Here is a 23,549-nt window from a genome sequence, read left to right as displayed (position 1 = left end):
GAAGGGAGAAAGAGGGACAGAAACATCAATCGCCCAGGCCGAGGACCCAGCCCACAACCCAGGCATGTGCTGTGACCAGGAATCAGACTAACGACCCTTTGCTTTGTGGGACAGCGCTCAACCAACTGAGCCATGCCGGTCAGGGTTAAAACCTAAATTTTCTGTCCTTGAAAGCTTGCTCTGGGTTCTAGCCAGACCACCTTTGACAGACTACCTTTAAACTCCATTTCATAGTATTTTGGAGCTACTCTATATTTCTCGAAATCACCAGACTCTCATCTTAGGTGTCCTGGCACATGCTGTTTCTCTCGCATAGAACACTCTGTTTCCCTACTTTTCCTTCAAGTCTCGGATTTTTCATTCCCTGCAGGAAGCCTTTCTGAACCATGCCTGGCAGTTATATGTGAAAACCTATAATCACAATTCCATATAAAAAGTGGAGTGGCACTTACACATGACTTGTTATGGGGGCCAGACATGAAAGATCTCTGAATAAACACAAGTATGAAAGATCAGTATGTTTATTCCCGCTAAATGATTGTGCTAACAACATACACCCAATATTAGGAAGCTGATGTCTCTTGCAGGACAAGGAGGCACTTCTGAACTTTGTTCAGGTTAAGTGGTTCCAGGGTTGGCTCTTTGCCTCCCTCTGGTCTAGAGAAAGGTCAACCTTTTGTTACTCATCCATGATGCTTCAGAATTTCTATATGGGGGGTGGAGGACAGGTAGGTTAGGGATGGCAATTGGTGATACAGGGCTTAAAAATTAATTTACATAGTACTTACATATACTATGGGTGGGTCACACTCTTGCTCCAAGGCACCCTGTTACTACCACTGCCTCTTACTCCTGCTCTTTACCTGGCTTTCTAGAGAAGATGGCAAGACAGAAGTGAGATGGAGAAGCATCCTGAATTCTAAGGGTGATGAGTGATCATAGAATACCTGTCATTTATCTACCTACAACATGCCATGCATTTATACACTTCACCTCATTTAACCTCCTAACTACTCTAGGAGGTATTATCTAATATAGTCTAGTGTAAACCGCGCCGTCTTTGGAAACAGGGAGACCAAATCCTTGCTAGTTGTGAGGCCCTGGATAAGCTTAGTCTCTGTAAGACTTAGTTTCTTCACCTGTAAAATGAGGATGCTCAGTAAGTGTTAATACAGAAGGAATAAAGAAATAGGATCAGAAAAAAAAACCAGAATGAAAAGTTTCCTCTACCATTTTATAACGAAGTATAATCATTTTGGGCAAGTTTCGTGTTAAGTGTTCTGGACCTTAGATTCCTCACATGTGAAATAAAGAGTTCATTCAGCAAACTCTGTCAAGGCGTGTATATATGTGATGGAGGCTGCAGTTCCTTCCTTCTTTACCTTTTCATTCCACGTAGGTTACTTAACTTCTAAAACGGACCCTACAAGTACTTTACCAAGCGGGTACAGTAGCGTACAGTGGACGCTAATTATTCAGCGTCCCCTTTATTTTCTCTTCCTTCCTATTCCACCTAGGCTCTCGCCCCACCCAGCGCCAGGCCACGCCCCGGCGTGTGACGTCATCACGCCGTGCGTCGCGGCGCGGCGCTCACTGGGCGCCCGGCTTTCGCCCGCTGCTGCCGCCGCCGCCGCCGCCGGCCGCGGCTGCTCTCCCAAGATGGCGGCTCCTCCGGGCGAGTACTTCAGCGTTGGGAGCCAGGTGTCGTGCCGGACGTGCCAGGAGCAGCGGCTGCAGGGCGAGGTGGTAGCCTTCGACTACCAGTCCAAAATGCTGGCTTTAAGTATCCTTCCGTGCGCGGAGCCCGAGGCCGGGCCGGCGTGTATGTGCCGTGGTGGAAGGGTGGGGGACGTCGGCAGCGGCTGGGGCCCTCTCCGGGCCTAGGGGCGACCGGCCACCGCGGCGCCCGGAGCGCATGCGCACGGCCCTGAGCTCCCCTCCCCCTCTCGTGGGTCCCTCGATCCGTTTTGGGGACCCTGTCTCCTCCTCCCCCTTGTAGGAGCTGGGCCCCGTGCGAGGGTCGGTGGGTGGAGGGGGACTTGACACGCGATGGCTTTTCGAGGGGGAACGATATGAGAGGGGACACAGTGATCTGGAGAGGGGCTGGTCGTGGGAGGGGGTAGGGGGGTTGGAACCTGGATGGAAGCGGGGCGGATAAAATCAAGTGGGGATGGGGTGTGTAGAGTAAGGAACTGCTAATAGGGCAAGGGAAGAATATGCAGTTTAGGATCGGGGTGTCTACTGATGGGATTTGGTCCAAGAAAGGCGATGGGGTGGTGACCAAATGGGCCTTGCCTGTTTGGAGGGGTGAGTAACTGAAGGGCAGAGTTCATATCTGAACTGGGGATAAGGGCTCGATTTGCTGGTTCGTGTGTGTATGCGTGGTGCCATGGGGGTCGAGGAGTGCTGAATTTTAGGTTTCTCAGTCATTTGGAAATTGCTGTTTGGGGGATGTTTACATTGGAAAACTGGTCCAGACAGAGGACCACGTTTTTCAGGGGCTTATGTTGATGTGTGGGTTACAGGTGAAAGAGTTAAGTTACGTTCTCTTGCTCAGCCGAGCGCACATGGAGTCCTGACTCTTCCATAGAAGTAGCCTCCCCTTTTGAAAGTAGCAGTGATACATAGAATGGAAAAGGTGGCCTGCTTCCTTGGGATGGAAATGATTTCTGAGTTACTCCAGGAAACTCAGTCTTGGAAACAAAATATTTCCTGGTTGTAATAAATGGGCCACCCCTTCCCCTTTTATTTGAGCCACAAGTGGGTTTATTTAGATTTTTTTTTGGAGGAGTAATCCTTTATAGCGTCTTTCAAAAGGAAGTTTCCTACTGAGTTTGCTGCATTTGAGTGGCAAGTATTTTAATTCATTTAACCACTAGTTGTAGATTTCTAGCTTAGGAGATGGCCTCTGAAACTTATACAGCAAGAACAATTGCTTTTTTTTTAAATACAAGAATTTATACCTGGACCAGATTGGACCTTTTAAATTAATGGTTTAGATGGAAGGGTTTGGGAATGGGGAATGAGTCTGCTTTTAATTGGCATACAGTATGCTCTTAATACATGGTTGGAGATTGAGTGAATGAATGAATGAATGAATGGGTTAACTAGCTGGGTCACCTGAGTCAGTTTCTTTTGTAGTGCTATAGTTCTATATTTTTCTCCTCTGCAAAATGGGGATTCTCAAATCTGAAAAAGCGATGAGCACTGTGCAGATAAAGGGAGTACTGCACCAAGAGCAGAAAGCACTGCCTCTTCTGTGTGGTTCCTTAGGTTCAAGACAAAGAGTATGCACAAGGCATTAAAACCACATTATGCCTCTCCATAAAACCGGTTGAGAAGGTGACAGAAATCCTTTTGAGGCTTCTAATTTTAATTGTATGTGGCTTTGAAAAGCTTGAGATCTTTTGATTATGAGGTTAAACAGAAGGAGGGTGACAGGCAGAGATTTCATGGGGAGGGTGTGATTCTTGTAAGGCTCCCCGCTCTTGCTCACAGTACACCTCTCCACAAGCCTCGTGTGAATTGTGTTTTCCGTGCCCCTTTCGGGGTGTGTCAGTGCTCTGCTTGCCCGTGTTTTCCTTAACTTTGTTTTTTCACCAGAATGTCCCTCTTCCAGTGGAAAGCCCAACCACGCAGACATCTTGCTCATAAACTTACAGTATGTTTCAGAAGTGGAAATAATTAATGACCGAACAGAAACCCCTCCTCCCCTAGCTTCACTCAATGTTAGTAAGGTAAGGACTTGAGGGTAGTCTGGCTCTCTGAAATGGTGGGAAAATTGAGTCTTAGTGACTCTTGGTAATACATACATTATTCATTGTCATTTTTTCATTGACTTAAAATTGTTTCTTCTGATCTCTTTTTTTTTTAAAGGAATTTTTTTCTTATTTTTTTATTGGTTATGGGGGGGAGAGAAACATCGATTTTTGTTGTTGATCCATTCATGCATTCATTGGTTGATTCCCATACCCTTATTAATGCCCAAACAGAGAAATAGAGTTGAGAGCTTGCTTTTGTCCTTTGTGAAAGGGGGCTTTTTTTTTTTTTTTTCTTTTAAGCTGGAGTCTATTAGTGAACTTCTGGAATTGGCGGGGTCGGACAGGGCAGTTGCCTGTGAAACTCCTGAGATTGTGTATGTATGCACACGTGATTATATATTTGTCCCATCTGTATAGGAAGGGAGGGAGGTAAAGAGTGTCAGATTCTCAGGGATTCATGACCTACAAAAATCTCAAAACCACTGCCTTGGAACTTCATTATGCTTGGAGCTTCTTTACATTTGAATTTTGAGGTCTAACAGAATTAGAGATTTAGGATATTTTAATCTGTAATGTAGAAATTGATCTCTGGGAACCCCTAAATCACTTTTTTGACTCTTCAGTTCTGTCAGCCAAAGATCATGTTGAATAATAATCATCATAATACTCCAGGCCTTCTCGTAGCCTTTGCTGTCTCCTGTACTTGGAACCTTCCTTCCAAAACGACTAGAGCCGCACCCATCAGGACTTAGGGAAATGGTACCTCTTCCAAGGAGGCTTTGCTTACCCAGGCTAAAGTAATTTGCCTCCGTTATTTTCTCTTATACTAGCTTATCCTTTGACCTATCATTTATAGTCCAACCTGGGACGTTGTCTATTTTACACGGAGACAAGCATAGATCAGTGTGTCCTGGGCACATTGGGACCTAAGGTTGCCCTAGTCATAGCCTTTTGGTAATTAATTATAATTGTGTATCATTTGTTTACTTTTTTTCTATCATCAATTTTTTTTTGTCAGGATGGGAACTATACCAGTTTTGTTTATCACTGAATATACAGAGTGTTGCACAGAGTAGGTGTTCAATAAATATTTGTTGAGTGAGTAAGTTAGGCTTTCAGTTTTAGTAGCATCTACCCTTCCTTAAGTCTCTTGAATTGGTGTGGTGGAAGTTTTTCCCTCCAGAGGAATCTTTTAATAATGTGTATTCTCTTTTTAAAAAAGATTTTATTTATGTATTTATTTATTTTTTAGAGAGAGGGGAAGGGAGGGAGAAAGAGGGAGAGAAATATTGATCAGCTGCCTCTTGCAGGCCCCCAGCTGGGGACCTGACCTGCAGCCCGGGCATGTGCCATGACCAGGAGTTGAACCAGCAACCTTTCAGTTTGCAGGCGGGTGCTCGATCCACTGAGCCACACCAGCCAGGGCATAACATATATTCTCTTGCCTGTCTCGGGAAAGTGGTGTGTTTGCTAAGAATTGAGCAAAGCAAGGAAATACTTGGGCAGCTGAAACAATAGATGGTAACTGAGGCTAGCTGAATGTGGTTACCTCAGATACAGAACTCCCTTCTTTCCAGATTCCAGGGAAATGCCACGTGTTTTAGTGATGGCTGTGGACAGATTCGGAAGCATCTGGGGTTTCACATTAAAGGCTGTTGTGGACAGAACATCCCATTCTTAGAAACAAATATTTTTGAAGCCCTGGCTTCGTCAGGTACCTCTTTCTAGAGTATAGGAACTCTTTAGGTTGTCTTTTATTATCTGAAGAGATTTAAAAAGATTCAAGTGAAATAGTTCATTCCTAGTATGTTGAGAGAAATACATTTGAAGTTATTCTAGGTGTTTATGTGGTATATGAAGTCCGTCACTAAATCAATGACCTTCAGTGATTAGTAGAGGAAAGGTGACCTGAGAAGTGATTTCCCCAAATTCGAAAGATGCTGATGTCTGCGCTGTGACCCACAAGTGTGCTCTTTATCCGAGGGGGCTTGGAGTGGGCCGCTGGGGTCATCAAGAGTGTCCCCTTACCTTTGACCTCACATATGAATACAGAGTGGGGCAAAATAGGGTTACAGTTCTTTGTATGGAAAATAATACAAGAATGAGTAAATATTGCAAAAATAATCTCTGTTTCATGTACTCACAACTGGAAACCTACTTTACCACACCCTGTAGTTTGTGGTTAGTTTGTAGTTCATCTTTGCTTTTATCATTGTGCTTTCTTCTTGTCAGTTTTATTTGTTTGCTAGCATTGTTGTAAGCTAGTAGTTTATCCCCTTGTTCAAGAAAGCAATGGGAAGTACTAGGTTGAGGAATGCCAAAAATCTTTACTTTTCTTAACATTGTGGCCTGCGTGCTAAGTCTTGAAAAAGGCATACGGGGAAGAGTCAGACACTGAAAACTGAAGTTAGGTTGGAGGGCTGTCTGTGGATTTCTTTCCAGTTCTTCCATCTGTGGAGTTGTTTGTGCGGAAGCCGTGTGGGTTTTCCCCGGAAACCCGCCTTCGGGGCCGCTTTGTGATCCCTCCTGGCCCTCACTTAGGGTCGGAGGAGCCTGCCGGGCTGTCACTGGGAACGGCTAATCTGGGCAGCTGTTAACGTGTTGCTTAAATGACATGAAGAGATCATCCTATTTAAGAGCATGGACTTTGGGTTTTTGAAGATGGAGGACTGTTTAAGCATGTGAGAAAGACCCGAGGCCCCCTGACATCCCCGAGAGAGCACTGCCCGTGCTCGCAGTCGAGGGGAGCGCTGTCTGCCACCTCCACCTCCGGTGGGAGGTGCCATCACCCCCGGCTCATCTTGCTGACGTAGTAAATTGCTCTGTTTCATTGAACCTGTTGATATAAACTGTGTATTTGTTTACTCCGACCCAGCAGGAAATGGAAGAGAAGGCCTTTTAAAGGAAATACTAAATTCCAGCCCAACTAGAGAAGGTATGAACTAGCAGTTGGAGATGAGCCTGTTTTGCTTTCTGTTGGCAGTTCACTGCGGGCTGAGAAGTCCTATGTCTGTCCACAGCAGTGGGATGTAAGAGGAAGCTTGGAAGAGGACAGTGGAGTTGCATAAGGTGGAAGTTTTGAATATCATTTTCTCCACAGTAACATTGTACCTCTTAAAATGTTCCAAATTTCCTGACTGTTAGACAAAAGCATTTGCATAAAAGTACAAAAGTACACCAAAGCCAAACATAAGTGAGGTTCAGTTTATTTGCCACATGCCTTACTAGTTTGCTCTGTCATGAGGAAAGCCGAAATACTGCTTGAGGGTGAGAGCCCTAGGGTCCTCATGGTAGGGTGAATTAAGGGGATTCTTAACAAGTTCCTGTGAGCCGACTTCGCCCCTTGTTTTCTGGGGATGAAGAATGTGCACAGGTTAGCAGGGCTCTGGAAAGATGGTTTGGGCCTTGAACCGGTGTGGCTTGGTGGGTGGGGCATGGTTTCACAAAGGGAAAGGTCACTGGTTTGATTCTCGGTCAGGGCCCACGCCTAGGTTGTGGGCTTGGTCCCTGGTTGGGGTGCATGTGAGAGGCAACCGGTCCACGTTTCTCTCTCACATCGATGTTTCTCTTCCACTCTTTCTCCCTTCCTCCTTCCCCTCTCTCTTTAAATTAAAAAACAAAAAAAAAGATGATTTAGCCCTGGCTGGCGTAGCTCAGTGGATTGAGCGCAGGCTGCGAACCAGAGTGTCGTAGGTTCGATTCCCAGTCAGGGTACATGACTGGGTTGTAGGCCATGACCCCCAGCAACCGCATATCGATGTTTCTCTCTCTCTCTTTCTCCCTCCCTTCCCTCTCTAAAAATAAAAAGATGATTTGGGACATGTCCACATTAACAAAATTCTCTTTAATGTAGCATTTATCAAACATTTACTGCAATCTGTTTTTGGGCAAGGCACTGCGCTAAGCTGGGGGCCATACCTGACATTTTTCTAGTGCTTCATAGTTTACGAAGACCTTTGACACATCTCATTTCATCCTCACAGCAATGCTGTGGTCTTTAGAGTGTGTTCTTTTCCTTTTAGTGTAACACATGGCAAAAGTCATCTTCCCGTTTACGTGACTCGTGCGGGATTATGTGGCCAGTGGTGCAGGAGCTGATGCCTGCATGTGCCACGCCTCGAGCTAGCCTTCGGAGACATCTCATTCAACCCTGGCGGTGGTTCTTACGGGGCGGGTGCATCGCCATCTTAGAGAAGAGTAAACTGAGGCTCAGAAAGGATGAGTCACTAGCTCGAGGTCATACAACCGGCAGTAACAGAGCTGGATTTGAACTCGGGTCTGGTAATTTGACGGCAAGGTCCTGTGTGTTTCCCGTTTCTGTGTTTTTAGCCCAGGGAGCTTACGCAGTAGTTCGGTGACATGAAATGAGCACCTAAATACCTGTGATCCGGAGTAATGTTTCTGAGAGACACATCTGTTGTGTGGTCAGGGCTAGCGTGGAAAGAACATTAGAAAGAACATTAGAACCAAGCATATAAGTCTTTTTTTTTTTTTTCCAATTTAAAGAAAAAAGATTTTAGTTATTTAGAGAGGGTAGGAAGCGAGAAAGAGAGGGAGAAAAAACATTGATGTGTGAGAAACACATCGGTTGGTTGCCTCTCGCACGCCCCCAAGTGGGGACCTGGCCCGCAGCCCAGACATGTGCCCTGACTGGGAATCGAACCACAAACCTTTGGATTTGCAGGTCTGCATTCAATCCCCTGAGCCACACCAGCCAGCGCAGACAAGTCTTTAAAGTCACTTCTTTGCCATTGAACCTTGCCGAGCATCAGTTTCCTCACTGGAAAAGGGAGATAATGTTAGTACCTGTCTCATAGAGTTGTTACGAGGATTGGTCCAGTTGACTAGACCTAGCAGGTGTTAGTTCTCTGCTCCCACGTCAGCTGTGTGTAGCCAGCTGGCGTTCCTGGAATTATGGAATAAGGGGCGAGGGGGGGAGGGGTGGCAGTGCAGCGAAGGGAGCGCAGCCGAGAGCGTCGGTGCTGCTACTGTGTCAGCCTTTCCTGGCACTGGATCCACATTCATTCAGATACTGGAACTTGCCAGCCCAGGACTGGGGGGAATCAAAGTTGTATTGGATACCATTAATATGTAACATCTTATAATTAAAAGATGTTTTTAATAAGAGACTTCTTGTTGGTGTCCAGAATGAACTTGAATTTCCTGGGCAGTGGTGTGACGCAGCTGAACACTTGCCTGAGTGCTGGAGGTGAGAGTGAGCGGTCACAGAACCTAGGAGGCTGTGCTTCCCGCCTCTGCTGAGACTCCGAGGGAGGGACTCGCGGGCACAGCCAGCACAAGTGTATGCGTTCGTTTGTGCAGATAAACCCATCCAGTGCGTTGTATGAGATGGGAGCCTCACTACTTGGCCGAGCTGGAGAGCCCTTTCTGGAGGAGACATTTGTGTGTTGGGGAGGCAGGAAAAGGACAAAACGTAGAAAATTGAAATATATAGATGAGCTGTCAGCCTCTTGTCTTGTTTTATTACTTGTTCAAACCTTACAAGCATACAGTGAATGATCAGATGGAACCAGGGAGAGATTCGAAGATCTTATCTGCAGTTCCTGGTCATGGAGAATGAGTTGGCTGCCTTTGGATAAACATGATATTTGGAGATGGGTCAGTGCGTGGAGGGGCCTAGTAAGGCCGAGAAAGTGGAAGAGGCACAGAGTTCACTTTTGAAAGAAATGGACGTCCGTACCTCACCGTTAGGTATGACGTCACACTGAAGGAAGTCCCACCACTTTCAAAGCTAAGATTTAGCATAGCCTGTGAGACTCTGGTTATTTGAGGATTAATCCTCAAGTATGAGTAGATTCCTGGGGGAGCTGATAGACACTGCATCATGGCCTGTGTTCATGGACTTACCCTGTTAGCTAGGCCCTTGACCGGATGTTTTGACCCTACTGTGCTAAGGTATGGAGCTGTCACCGAGGCTAATCAGATAACCCGGCCACCGTATGTTTATGTTCAGGTGTGTGGATACTGGTAGGAGGTATTCATATTATGTGTAAACGTAGGAAGGGAAATAATTACTTGCCTAGTGAAAGCAAGATTTGTTTTTAAGGATTTTATTTATTCATTTTTTATAGAGGGGGAAGAGAGGGAGAGAAACATCAATGCATGGTTGCCTCCTGCATGCTCCCCCATTGGGGACCTGGCCTGCAACCCAGGCGTGAGCCCTGACTGGGAATCGAACCAGCGACCCTTTGATTTGCAGGCATGCACTCAAGCACTGAGCCACACCAGCCAGGGTGAAAGCAAGACTTCTTTGTTAAAAATTTTCTGGCTTCTAGAAACTATAGTGTATACCACTTAGGTAGTTACATGTAACCATTATTAACCTGTTATCTCACTTGATAAAGGCTACACTCCCAGGTTAGAGTCCACCGGTGAGGTCTGCACCTGGCTCTGAGCAGGCGGCTGGTCCCCGCAGGAGTGTGAGGGAGACTCGGTGGGGGCGAAGAGGCCGAGCCCAGCACTGCTCAGTAGTGGTGGTGTCAGAGGCAGTCCGAGGGGTACGGTGGCTGCCATTTTAAAAATCACTGGCCTTTGGAAGCAGGTCACGTGCAGTGTCATTCACACTTTGGGGTTAACCTGACAGAACCGTGTTGGGGTACAGTGCTGCAGGCTGGCGCTGATGGCCCAGTTCAGGCTGGAGTGCGTGGCAGCCAGCTAACCCAGTACTGCAAGTCCTGTCGGGGATCTCCTTCATTTGGTCAAGAATTTGGTTCTGAGGAGGGCTTGTTTTCTTTTCTTTTTTAAAAGATATTACTTATTTTTAGAGAAAAGGGAAGGAAAGGAGAAAGAGAAGGAGAGAAATATTGATGTGTGCGAGACATATCAATCAATTGCCTCTCACGCCCTCACATGGGGACCTGGCGCACAACCTAGGCATGTGCCCTGACTGGGAATTGAACCTGTAACCTTCGGGTTTGCAGGCCAGTGCTCAATCCACTGAGCTCCACCAGCCAGGGCAAGGGCTTTCTTTCTTTCTTTTTTTAATATTTTTTTATTTGTCTTTTTAAAGAGAAGGTAAGGGAAAGAGAGGGAGAGAAACATCGATCTGTCGCCTCTTTTATCCACCCTGACAGGGACCAAACCCTCAACCTGGGCACATGCCCTGACTGGGAATCGAACTGGTGACCTTTTGCTTTGCGGGACAACACCCAACCAACTGAGCCATGCCAGTCAGGGCTGAAGAGGGCTTTCTTGGTATTATGGGGTCTGGGGGGTCCCGATACCGTGGCATCAGCGCTGCTGTCCTCCTGAAAAGACAAATTGCTGAGCCCAGGTGCTCGGGCAGAGCTGTGCCGTGGTGCGTCGTCGCAGCCACCTCTGCCCTCAGTGTCTCCGACATGGAGACAGTTCAAGACAAGGACTGTGCTGTCGGGTCAGCGGTGGCATCTCTTTGGTGTTGAGAAAGGGACGTTTAGCTGGTTTCATTTTCCTGGCAGAGAACAGGCACGGGGGCAAATGGTGCCCTTGTCCTGGCATTGGAATTTGGAGACTAGCTTAGGTTAGTACCCAAAACTGTCCTAGAGAGTGAGGCAGATTTTACCTCAACTAGGAAATGTAAAGGATCTACACGCTGCACCAAGAGCTAACAGTGTGGTGTGGTAGACTGTGGGGAGTTTGAAGAACTGGGGTCTTTTTATAGCTGGGCTGCTAATGAATCGTGAGACCTCGTGTTAGTCACTTAACCCCTGGGAACTGTTAGTTCTGTGAATCGCTGACAGTCAGGTTTTCTTCCTTTCACCCACCTTCCCTGTCGCGGCCTCTCCCTTCCAGGTGCTGGGAATGTCAGGGCGATTAAGACACTGCCTTTGCCCTTAAGAACCTCAGGCCTGTTGGGACTGGTGAGGGACGGCAGCATTTATCTTGGTGGTGACACTGGCAGTGCGGTGTTGGTGGAGATGTGGGCGAGGTGCTGTGGCAGCGAAGAGCAGGGGCGGCGGACTTTGTCTGTGAAGGTCTCTTTGGTAAATATTTCAGGTTTTGTGGGCTCTACATTGTCTATCCGTCATGACTACTCAGCTTTCCCTCTGTAGCGAAAGTAGCCGCAGACAAGATGTAAACAGATGGGCACGGTCATTCCCGTAAAACTTAACTGAAGCGGGTGGTTGGCTGAACTTGACTCACGGGCTGCTGTTTGCGCGCTCTTGGCACCGAGTAGTGGGCATTTTAGGGAAGGCTTCTCAGGCGTAGCAGCAGGGTAGGGTCTTGAAGAGTAAATGGTAATTTATTAGATGAAGGGAGGGGAGTTAAATATAATCAATCGAGCTGATCGGGGAGGTGCCCAATGTGTTCATCTCTGCATCTTAGAAACTTGATTTTCTGTCGTTGAGCCAAACTGGAGGTTGCTGTAAAAAGGGAGGAAAGGACTAGCGAGGTGCCACTATTGGTGTCAGGTGCTTTATAGTTGACCCTGAAACAACAAGGGGCAAGGGGCGGCAGCCTACCCTGCAGTTGAAGATGCGGTGTAACTACAGAGGCCGTCCACATATGCAGAACCATGTGCATGCATGCGTGCGTGCGTGGGTCAGTTGAACAAAACCTGTGTATAACTGAAACTCGTGTAGTTCAAGGGTCGGCCGTATGCCTCACTGGGCTCCCAACAATAACCTTTCAGGCCCTGGCCAGGTAGCTCAGCTGGTTAGAGCATCGTCCTGACACGCCAGGGTTGTGGGTTCCGTCCCCAGTCAGGGCACATATAAGAATCAACCAATGATGGCCCTGGCTGGCGTAGCTCAGGGGATTGAGTGCGGGCTGTGAACCAAAGTGTCACAGGTTCGATTCCCAGTCAGAGCACATGCCTGGGTTGCAGGCCATGGCCTCCAGCAACCGGACATTGATGTTTCTCTCTCTTTCTCCCTCCCTTCCCTCTCTAAAAATAAATAATAAAATCTAAAAAAAATAAAAATAAAAATAGCATAATATTAAAAAAAGAATCAACCAATGAATGCATAAATAAGTGGAACAACAAATCGGTGTTTCTGTCTCCTTCTCTCCCTTCCCCCTTTTTTCTCTCTCTAAAAATTAATAAAAATTAAAAAAAAATAACCCTTCAGGATGGGCCCCAGATGGACTAAGGCTCAGGCTCGCTCATATAAGCTAGTGAGTGGTAGGCAGGGATTTGAGCTGTAGTCTCTTTTTGGGGGGTTGGGGGTGCTGTTCTGTTTTACTTTGCTTTCCCTGCTCTCTTCAGAGCCCAGGGAGCAGTAGCTGTGGCTCCTTCACTGTCAGCGAACACAATCAACACTTCACTCTGAGAGCGGGGCCCCTGTTTGGTCGCACAAAGGCAAGGCGTCTTTCAGGGTGCGTGCTTCGGTTGGGTTTCAGAAGGTGCTCCGTGTGGGGCTCACAGCCGCTTTAGCAGCTCTTAGAGAAGCCAGAAGGGAGAACTCGACTCTCGTTGGCTGCAGGAAGGTTGGATTATATGTGCTTTCCTGAAAGGACCCACAGGCTACTTTCTTTGCTGCTGCTGCTGATGTTATAGGAATGATGTCAACAGCTAGTATGTGTGTAGTGCTTCACAGCTTTCCTAGCGCTCTCACCACATTACCTCCCTTTGTCCTCGTAGCCCTGTGTGGCTTGAGCGAACACTTCAGAGGTAGGTTGTTACAGTCAAATTGCAGTTTACTTCCCAGCCAGTTTTCTCAGTGACAGAGCCAGTACTGGGTTCAGGGTCCCAGAGCTAGGAAATTGCCCTGTTGGTGCCCAGGAGGTCGGTTATAGCTGCAAATACATTTGGTGATGTCATTGCAAATAAGTTAGCAAAAACTATTGACTTTGCTGACAGCTAGTTTTTGTTTCAAACCGCGTGGAAGAGAGAACTGTGCTTGCAGCACTGACCGACTGGGTGCTGGTCTGTGCCTGACGGCGGCGTTGCAACGGATCAACGGGGCTCGTGTTGTTGGAGTCCGGAGACTGGCCGGTGCTCTGGCCACTGGGCTCGAGCTGTCCATCGTAGCTCAAAGTACTCGGCATATCTTCTTTTACTTTTTTTAAAACAATCCTCACCCGGGGATGTATATTTTTTGATTTTAGAGAGAAAGGAACTGGGGGAGGGGGAGAGATGGTGTGAGAGAGAAGCACCGGTTGCCTCCCGTGTGTGTCCCCGCTGGGGATCTCACCCGCACACAGCCTTTTGGTGTGTGAGATGACACTCCAGCCGCCTGAGCCGCCCGGCCGGGGCTCTGCATCTCAGCATCCTTGTGCAGGAGTGATACTGGACTTACCTCCTCTAGTCTTGTACGCCGGAAAATGGTGGGTCTGGGGACTGCCCGTCAGTCTGGACCCGAAATGCTTTCTCTCACAGGATGTGTTCTTTTGAAAACATTCCTCTGAATTACCTTTTTTATTTTTAAAATAAAGATTTTGTTTATTTTATTTTTAGAGAGGGGAAGGGAGGGAGAAAGAAAGAGAGGGAGAGAAACATCAAGGTGCAGTTGCCTCCAGCACACCCCCATCTGGGGACCTGGCCCGCAACCCAGGCACGCGCCCTGACCAGGAATTGAACCAGCGACCCTTTGGTTCATGGGCCGGCTCTCAATCCACTGAGCCGCACCAGCCAGGGTGCTGTGAATTACCTTTAACAAAAGAAATAAAGAATATTCTTGACATTTAGGGTGAGACTGGGGCCCTTTTCAGAAGGGACCCTTCACTGAAAGGTAGACAGTTGTGTTCTAGCATTAATGGAAATGCTAGAATTTACTGACATAAAGAAGGTGGAAGCTGCGTCTTAAGATATTTTCCTACTGAACCGTCAAGAAGGGGCAAAGTAAAAACGCCACTTTTGGGTGAAGTGGCAGCATGTCGAGTTGTTTCGCTTCCATTGGTGGTGTGACAAGGGGAAAAAAAGAAAAGATATTTTCCTTTTTAAAAAGTATTTCCCCCCTGGCCAGTTGGCTGGAGCATCAACCCATGCACCAGAAGTTGCAGGTTTGATTCCCGGGCAGGGCACGTACAGGAGGCAACCAGTCAATGTTTTTCTCCCTTTTTCCCTTCCTCCCTCCCTCTCTTTAAAATCAATAAACATATCCTCGGTTGAGGAGTAAAACAGTTTTTTTCTTTTGCATTCAAATTGATAACTATTTTTAACAATAATTTAGGTGTATTCCTCTTTGATGGAACTGTTGGAGTAGAGTGCAGGGCTGAGGACACAGCCTCTGGGATCAGACCGGGTTCAGACCGGCTCTCCTGCTTGCCTGGCTCCGTAAACTTGGGCGAGTTCTTAACAGCTGTGCCTGGCTTCTACATTTATTACACAGGAGTAGTTTTAGTCCCCATTTCATAGGATTATTGTACAGAGATGTTTTGTCTTTTAAGATTTTATTTATTTATTTTCAGAGAGGGGGAAGGGAGGGAAACATCAATGTGTGAAACATACATTGGTTGTCTCTTGTGCCCCCAACTGGGGACCTGGCCCACAGCCCGGGCGTGTCCCCTGACTGAGAATTGAATTGGTGACCTTTGGGTTGGCAGGCCGACACTCAGTCCCCTGAGCCACACCAGCCAGGGCTGGTAAAATGTTTAACACATGTGAAGTGTAGCTTTGTGCCTAGTGTGGAGTAACTCTCGCTCAACAAGTCTAGCTCATAGAATTTTAGTGTTCACTGCCAGGCCTTTTTGGCTGTACTGATCTGGTGTTGGATTCAATGTTTTCATTTATTTTTATGTATTCTAGGGCACAACTTCAAGTGGGATACTATGTTTTTTGAGTTCCCCACTATCCAGGTTTGTAAAGAATGGTATTTTCTTAGAAACTTTCATATAAGAGCTTTCAGCTAGGGAAACTAGAAGACTTGCAGGTATTGGTAGGTGAAAGAAACACTTTTTAAGAGATTGCTTTGTTGCAAAGATGAGGGCTTTCCAAGAGTGCACTGTAGAATTGAAATAGCTGGAGCCAGCATGGGCCCTTAGCATGGCAGCTATTCTGGGCCGTGCTGGGCAGCCACCCCTGAGCCCCACCAGGCCTTGCAGGCAGCGCTGGCAGCTCCAGGGCAGCAGCTGCCGTGCTCGCTAACCCCTCGGGGAGGGCAGCTGGTTGGAAGGCCCAAGCACGGAGAGAAGACAAACTGTGAGTGGCTCATCGGAGTCAGTAGGTCACGTCCAGTGGGTTCCTCCCCAGGCTCTGCTTCCCTTGTTGTATCAGCTGTCACAGCCTGCTAAATAGTTGCAGGAAGAGTCCCTCTGGGCTTCCCACAGCACCTGGACTTCCCTGGACTGGGTGTGTGGAAATAAGATGGCCCAGCTGGTGACTGATTAACAAGATGAAGTGTGTATGGTTTGGATTTTGTTGTGGCTGTTCTACTCCACGATGCTTAGTACAGGAAGAGATGTGTGCCATTGGTGTTTATTAATTCATTGACTCAAGGGGTGGCCAGCAGCAGGCATGACTAGAAGTCCTTTAATATTGATGTGCTTTGGTGTCAAGTTCATGCACATTTCTCTCTTGCCCACATCAAGCACTACATATAAAATGGCCCCAGGAGGAAGCACAGGTCAGTAGGCTGGGAGTAACTGTTTCCACTGGGAAACACTCGGAATGAAGGAAGAGGCAGGTGCGCACAGGTCGTCTTGTGCAGTCCTTTCGGTTGGTTCACATGCACGTTCGTAACAAGTGTTTGTAGGTTTGTGCTTTTTGGTTTGCCTGAGTCAGTCGTCCTCTTGAAGTTGGTGCCTTTAATATTCTTTGAGATTCTAAACAGTTAGTACTTCAGTTTTGACTAGGAGAGGCCAGCAGCCTACGTGTTCGCATTGGAGCACGGATGTAGTTGGTGGCAGTCACTGAACTTAACGATCGCAGTCCTGGTGCCCTTCCCACCTTCTTCTCTAAGGGCCGCTTATTGGCTCCTTCTGGTAGTTTGACAATACTGTGAACTTGCTAACTTGGAATAACGACCATTTTATAGATATGCATTTGTTTACTAAAATATAATGTGGGGAAATTTAGGTCTGTGTAACAGCTAACTTGAGCTTTACAAAAGGAGGCTTATCCACTTTTTTTTTTAATCCTCATTCAAGGGCATGCTTACTGATTTTAGAGAGGGGGAAAGGAGGGAGAGAAGTGGGGAGAAGAAACATCCATCAGTTGCCTCTAGTGCACACACCAGCTGCGGACGAACCCGCACCCTAGCTGTGTGCCCTGGCCGGAAATCTAACCTGTGACCCTTCGGTTTGCAGAAGGACGCTCTGACCTTGAGCCACATCGGCCATGCTCTTATCCCCGTTTTCATCAGTTTTGGGGGAACATGTCTAAAAAGAACAGGATAATCTCCCTCTTCTCTCTCACCTCCCAGTTTTGAGAAGAAACACTTTTCGATTCTTTCTGTGAGGGAAATTTTCCCCACGCCTAGTTGATGGGATTCTCTGTGGAAGAAATGTACCCTGTACAACTTCCCAGTGAAAGCAGATGTGTTGAATATAAGATATTAGCATTTTTCAGATCGCTGTGAAAATACAGTGTGGAAACTGACAGCTGGAGGTTCCGGGGTTTGCGGGAGACCCGGCCCTCCCGAAGCACACAGTTGCAGTCCAGGGAGGGGCGTTGAGGCTGTTGGAGCGGACGGAACTGCTGTGAGCTCACTCCAATTTCCGCGGGTTTGCCAAGGCTCTCCTGTATGTCAGTTAGCTTTGGGAATGTGTTTGCACTATGAACTGATGCGGAGAATGACCTGTTCTGTTTTGCTGTCAGAGCCGTTAGGAGAGATTGTGCAACTGGTATCAGGGGTGGGGGGTAGGGGTGTATTTTAAAATAATTGTCCTGTAACTATTGTGTTGCTATTATTCAGGCTGTCCAAAATAATCACTTCTGGCTGAGATTTGTATCCATTTTATTCTGCCTTTCGCAAAAATTTAAAAGTGACTCCTCTGTCAGCCTCCTCCCCTCACCGCCCTCTTTTGGCTTAATTTGTGAGTTCCATTCTTAAACATTCTGCATAAATGCCTGGTTTCCCTGAGCTGACTCTTCTGTCTTACTGAATGGGTGATGTTACGTTTTTAACCTACTGTGTAGGTGACGAGGATATTTTACTCTGAGTAACCAGAGTATGTAGTTAACACAAGCTTCACAGGAGGAACTTTGTCTGACACAACATTGGGAGACGTTTTTGGTTTTCAGGGATAAACATTTTTAAAAAGACCTCAGAGTGAGACCCTCCTGCATGCCCACCGAGTAAACGTCTGCCTGACCGCCGGGCGCTTCCCGGGAGCTCTGCTGTCCTCCCGTTTTCCCTTCTTTCCCTGGAGGCTTCGGATTTTCTACACGGTCAGTGGGAAAGGGAGACTCGGGGAAACGCCTTGTCACTGGGGTTTTCTTGATGACCGAGGAAGCTTTGCTGGTCGCCACTCAGAACCCACCAGCAGCCGTTCTTTTTCCGTAGAGAGCGAGTGCTTTCAAGCCACAAGGCTTTCTCGCTGCACTTGGGATCGCCGGTGCTCAGAGGAATGCTGTCGGCCCTGTGTTTTTATTCCTCTGTGAAGCTGCAGCTTGGTGGGGCCAAATGGCAGGACCGGGCTTGAAAGACTATTTACTGCTGCGCTCTGTCTGTTTGCACGTCCCGGGGACCTTGTGAACACGGAGCTCTGGCTTCAGACCGCCCGCAGAGTCTTGGCCTTTCTTCCCTCTCTGGCCTGGGGAGGCCGAGATGACAGTGTGTCTGGGCTGGCTCTTCCGCGCTCAGACCCCCTCCTCCCTCAGGCAGCCTTCTGAAGTTCAGAGGCAGGGACCAGACTCCCCAGTCCCTGAGAACCTGACGGAGGGCCCCCTTTTTCCATCTTCATAGTCAAACCCACACCTCAGTAAAGTGCTTCATTTTACCAGCAGGCAGTTAAGACACTTGGCTTACTTTTCCCGGGTAGAACGGTGTTTGGTTCCTGGTTTGAAAGGTCATTGTTAAAGCAGAATACAGATGTTTAAGAATTCCAAGTACCTAGGTACTTGGGGGATGCGCTGGAGGTACAGTTACCTCTCTTTGTATTGAAGGAGCTGGTGTTTCACGACAGGTTGTGTGTTTGTGCACATGTCCCTAGCGTGCTGCGGCATCAGCACACTAAGCTGTTCGTGTGTCTGGAAGTCTCCACATCACTTGTCTTTCGGATGCATTCTCTCTCTCTCTCGTTTTGACCATCTTGTCCAGCCTATTCGTTTTGTCTCCCACTCAAAACAAACTTGTACTTCACACCTCTAGTAACCAATAGTGTGGGGTGGGGATCAGAAGCGTGTTAGAGAAGCCCTGGCTGGTATGGCTCAGTGGGTTGAGCGCCAGCCTGCAAACCAAAGGGTCGCTGGTTCGATTCCCAGTTTGATTCACAAGCCTGGGTTGTGAGCCAGGTCCCCAGCTGTGGGCGCACCAGAGGCAACCACACATTGATGTTTTTCTCCCTCCCTTCTCCTTTGTCTACAAATAAAAAAATAAAAAATAAACGTATTAGAGGAGCAAAGGCTTGACAGGGTCCCAGGCCTGTGGGGAGGGATTGCCTGTTTTACGTTTCTTTCCATCAGCCCATGGTCGTTCCACTAGAGGGCAGTTCAAGAACAGACGTGGGGTAGAGCGCAGGCCCTTTTCCGAAGAGCAGGGGTGCCGTTCTGCTCAGATTGGAGGTGGACAGTGTCCGCGGTTCGGTTCACTTGAGTCTTGGCTCCTGTGGGAGCACAGGTCATGGTGCTGGAAAGGCAGAGTCTTCAGAGCCTCAGGTCCTGCTTCGTGAAGGTGCAGCAGACATGGGTTTCTAAACACGAGGCTCCAGCACAGTGGCTGACAAGTAGTCTTAATCCTCTTCTTTCCCAGAAATGTTTGTATGACCTTTTACCTCTGACCGTCCCTTCCCATCGGGTAGCTCCCCAGTTACACCCTTACCGCGTTGCTCTGCCCTGTGTTCTGTCCAGCCCTCACCCCTGCGGAAAGTTGCCCTGTTTGTGTTTTTGTTTAGAGTCTGTTTCCCCTGCCCCCTTCTGAGCTGTATCTCTGGCTCAGCACAGTGAGTGTCTGGCACGTGGTAGGCATTCAAAATATCGGAAGGAAGGAATCTTTGCCAGGAAAAGCAGTAACTGTTCAGGGATATCTTGTGTATTTGTTTCACTTTTGATCGCTGAGAAAACAATCTACCCCAGACCTGTGTTTTCTGGCCTCCTCTCTTCAATGTGGGTCCTGTCTGTTGGGAAGAATAAAGGTGAATGATGTTCTAAGTCTCTGCTCTCTCCCCCTCTCTAGCTTGCCAGCAAAGCACGGACAGAGAAGGAGGAGAAACTGAGCCAGGCCTATGCAATCAGTGCTGGCGTCTCCCTGGAGGGCCAGCAGCTCTTCCAAACCATTCACAAGACGTGAGTTGGGGGATCACAGGGGCCCCTCGTCCTGGGGTGTGCTGCCCGGCCGTGCTCTCTGGGGGCGGGCTTTCAGGTAGCCGTGTTCCTGAAAGTCACCAGGGAAGCTGGGCAGTGTGTTGGTAGTGCCATGGCACCCAGAGGTGTGGGTGCTCGTCGCCATTCCATACAGAAGAATGGCGTGATCAGGGACAAGTTGTCCTCCGTGCGTGTCCGTTTCGCAGTTTCTTCTGTAAGACTTAGTTTTGGATTAGATTACCCCTAAGGGTCCCTTCCAGACCCAGTATTCCTTAATTTAGAATTAGTGATTTCTTTGTCTTTTATTATTTTCATCTTGTACCTTTCTCTAAAAGCTTATGCAATTTTATTAGGAAAAGTTTCATGTTTTACTCTTCTCAGTTGTACACTGGGGTAGACACAGGAGTTAGGGAGGGCAGAGGGCCACCTATTACCGCCCCCTAAAAGACGTTTTGTCACAGCGGAAGTCATTTGACTCTCCACTAGCTTCCCTAGTTGCTGAAAAACTGAAACATTTGACACCCCCCTCCCCCCCGCTGCCTTCTGTTACCCTATTTAACCACCTGGGTCTGGTGCACAGATGGCAGCTGGCATTAGAGTCGTTTGTGGCCACGGCGTGAGTATCTGAACGTTTACAGGTATGTGAGGGAACTCCCTCCGTAGTGTCAGCTGTCCTGGGCTCCCGAGTGCGAGCTGGAGTGGGTTTTCCCAGTCTGGCGAGGGTCCAGCTGTCTGATAATTCAGAGGGACCGGTTTGGGGAGCGGCTTCCCTTTCGGGTAGAGCACAGATCACAATATGATGGAGACTGATGGGGAATTTGTTCTCCTGTTTTTCCCTAAAAGTTTCCCCCTAGGGCGAAGGTTGGCAAACGTAGCCAGCAGTCTAGATCTGCTTATTTGTTTATATGTTCTCTGTGGCTGCTTTTCAGGGACAGTGGCGTAGTTTAGTAGTTGAGGCAGAGATTGTATGGCCTTCAAAGCTCAAAATATTTGCTGTCTGACCTATTTTACATAAAAAGCTTACCAACCCCTGCCCTGGCCTGCTACTTCAGTTGACTCTAGTGGCCTGAGCCTGGCTCTTTGTCTGGAACTCAATTGGGTTTGGACTTCTAGGGCTGCTAGCAAGTTGGCTATTGTTTTCCAGGCCCTTGATGCTTTTTTTAAAAATATATATAATCTTTGCTACGTTTTCCCCATTTAGTCCCCGTGTATCTCCCTTCCCCCATGGCCCCTGATGCTTCAGAGCAACATTTCCGGGCCTTCCTCAGAGTGAACGTGCGCCAGGTTCACCGCTGTTCCGGCTGGTGGTGCCCAGGAAACGTTTCTTGGCCACCCTCCCTGCGGGCTGCCGGCCACTAGTGTTGGCTGAGTGGTGAGCCGGGAGCTTGGGTTCAGCAGGAGGTATGGGATGCCCGCAAGAGGTAACTTGCGTCTGCTCTTTTTTTCCTTCCAGCATTAAAGACTGTAAATGGCAAGAAAAAAACATCATAGTCATGGAAGAAGTTGTTATTACACCCCCATATCAAGTGGAAAACTGTAAAGGCAAAGAGGGGAGTGCACTGAGCCATGTACGCAAAATAGTAAGTAAAGGAGCCGTGAGACTTTAGGTGGAGGGTGATTCCTTGGCCTTCGCCCTCCAGCCTCAGGGCAGGGCCGCGAGCTGCAGGCCCTGCTTGGCCTCCCGGCCTCCCTGCCTCCTTGCAGGGCGCTGCTCTGCAGCTGTGGCTTGGACACTCCTGCAGGGGTGGAGCCACTGGGTAGTATGGAATAAAGTGAGTGGTCGTCTGCAGTGTGACCCTCTGTGTGTGGCTTTTTGGAATTCCCCTCACCTCAGGCTGGATTCTTCTCAGGAAGGGCTGGTTGGAATAAATCAGTTGCCACTGGCGTCCCCCACTCTGCATATGGCATCTGCCTTTTTAGATTGAGTTGTAGCATTTATAAAAAAAAAAGAAAAACATTGAAAGGCCAATATTGTGGATATAAAAAGTTTAAGACTATAATCCCCCACCAGCTTTGTGTTCCGTACTTGTGTGAAGAGGGGAAAGGGATTTTCGAATCGTAATAATCTCTCTTCAGTTTCTGTTTTAGTTTTTAGATTCACCTTCTTTTATCCAGTCTTAGCTGAGGCTGCAAAAAATGTGACTGAAACAGGAGACCCCCACCTGCCTTGTAGGAAGGGCCCACAGACAGCAGGGCAGAGGCACCCCAGTAACCCGGGGCTGGTCTGCCAGGCTGGGGCTATCGAAACCTGGAACGGACTGTTTGAGAGGCCCTCCGTGCCTGGCTCCTGTTCTGACCTTGGCTGACTGGTCTCTTTCAGGTTGAAAAACATTTTAGAGATGTGGAAAGCCAAAAGATACTGCAGCGTTCACAAGCCCAGCAACCACAGAAGGAGGCTGCCCTGTCATCCTGAGTCCACACACACGGAGGGCTCTTCCAGCATCCAGCCAAGGAGGCGGTGGTGGTGGCTCCAGCGGAAGCAGGCCGGGGGAGGGAAGGGATCCTGTATTTCCCATTGGCTCTTGTTAACAAAGGGTCGGCATTTCCAAATCTTAGACTTGAACAAACAAAACACCCAACAAAAAAGAACAAGAGAATAATTTAAAAGTTGAACCATTACTTGACTAACAGACTTCGGTCCACCATGTCCTTTTCACAGCCCCCTCTGGAACGGTCATCTTGTTAGTTTCATTTTTGAAAATTTCTTTCTGGCTCTGCCCTTTCACCTCTGACTTTCCTTTCCTAGTCTGTCCCTGCCATTCTGTTTTTATAAGTGGCTACATTTGCCTTCTGAATGAAACCTCTACAAGAAACTTCTGAAAGAAACTTCTACATCTTTTCCAAAATAAAAGTAACAAGCTGACTGTGATACTTCAGTTGAGACTAGAACAACAGACAGGTCTCACTTTAAATTTTTCTTTTTTTCTTTTTCTTTTTTTTGCACAGGGCATGGCTTGAATTAGTTTTATTTTTCTTAACTTTAAATATATATATGAAAATATATATTAAAATGTTCTCTAAATATTTTCTGCTTCTTGCAGGTCTCTTTTTACTAGATCATGGCCACCCTTCCCACCTCATCCCTCTGAAAACAAAAATGTATTGCCCTCCCCACCACCCGTAGTCAGGCAACTAACTGGACTTAGTTCACGGCAAGAATCTGGCAGCACTTTGTAAGCCAGTGTATTCAGATGAGAGTTGGCTCTGAGGGTTCCTGATGGCTCTTCGTTTTCAGTTTTCATGTGTGCGCCAGTCTCACATTTGGCTGAAAGCTCAGGATTCTCCCTCTGCCTTTTATCTGTCTTCATGGTACTAGAAGAACCTCTTCAGCACTCCCCAGTCTCCTGGACGGGAGAGGGAGAGTCAGCTGACCTTTCTCCAGTCTCCGCCGCAAAACTGGTTTGCGCGGCACACCTCCACTCCTCCTTGAGGGATGATACTCT

The 23,549-nt window shown here is 47.8% G+C and overlaps 1 protein-coding gene across 1 annotated transcript; it reads left to right on the top strand.

The window, feature by feature from the left end:
* The first annotated feature begins 1,583 nt into the window (after window positions 1-1,583).
* Window positions 1,584-23,000, top strand: LSM12 (LSM12 homolog). Its single transcript, XM_045836667.1, has 5 exons — window positions 1,584-1,783; window positions 3,604-3,737; window positions 19,979-20,088; window positions 21,560-21,686; window positions 22,427-23,000. Exons 1-5 carry the CDS (start codon window positions 1,660-1,662, stop codon window positions 22,517-22,519), a joined length of 588 nt encoding a protein of 195 aa, XP_045692623.1. The 5' UTR covers window positions 1,584-1,659; the 3' UTR covers window positions 22,520-23,000.
* The last annotated feature ends 549 nt before the right edge of the window (window positions 23,001-23,549 follow it).

The sequence above is a fragment of the Phyllostomus hastatus genome, unplaced genomic scaffold, assembly GCF_019186645.2.
Source record: "Phyllostomus hastatus isolate PE091 unplaced genomic scaffold, TTU_PhHast_1.1 phas_contig_210, whole genome shotgun sequence".
In the NCBI taxonomy this organism is placed as follows: Eukaryota; Metazoa; Chordata; class Mammalia; order Chiroptera; family Phyllostomidae; genus Phyllostomus; species Phyllostomus hastatus.
Note: the sequence above shows the minus strand (reverse complement) of the source record. Positions and strands in the feature narration are given on the sequence as shown.

Bases quoted from the DNA above. Each gene is read 5' to 3' on its own strand.
- LSM12 (XM_045836667.1), top strand. From the start codon at position 1,660: ATGGCGGCTCCTCCGGGCGAGTACTTCAGCGTTGGGAGCCAGGTGTCG. The intron at 3,738-19,978 runs GTAAGGACTTGA...CCCCCTCTCTAG, and splicing joins CTTCACTCAATGTTAGTAAG to CTTGCCAGCAAAGCACGGAC. The intron at 20,089-21,559 runs GTGAGTTGGGGG...TTTTCCTTCCAG, and splicing joins TTCCAAACCATTCACAAGAC to CATTAAAGACTGTAAATGGC.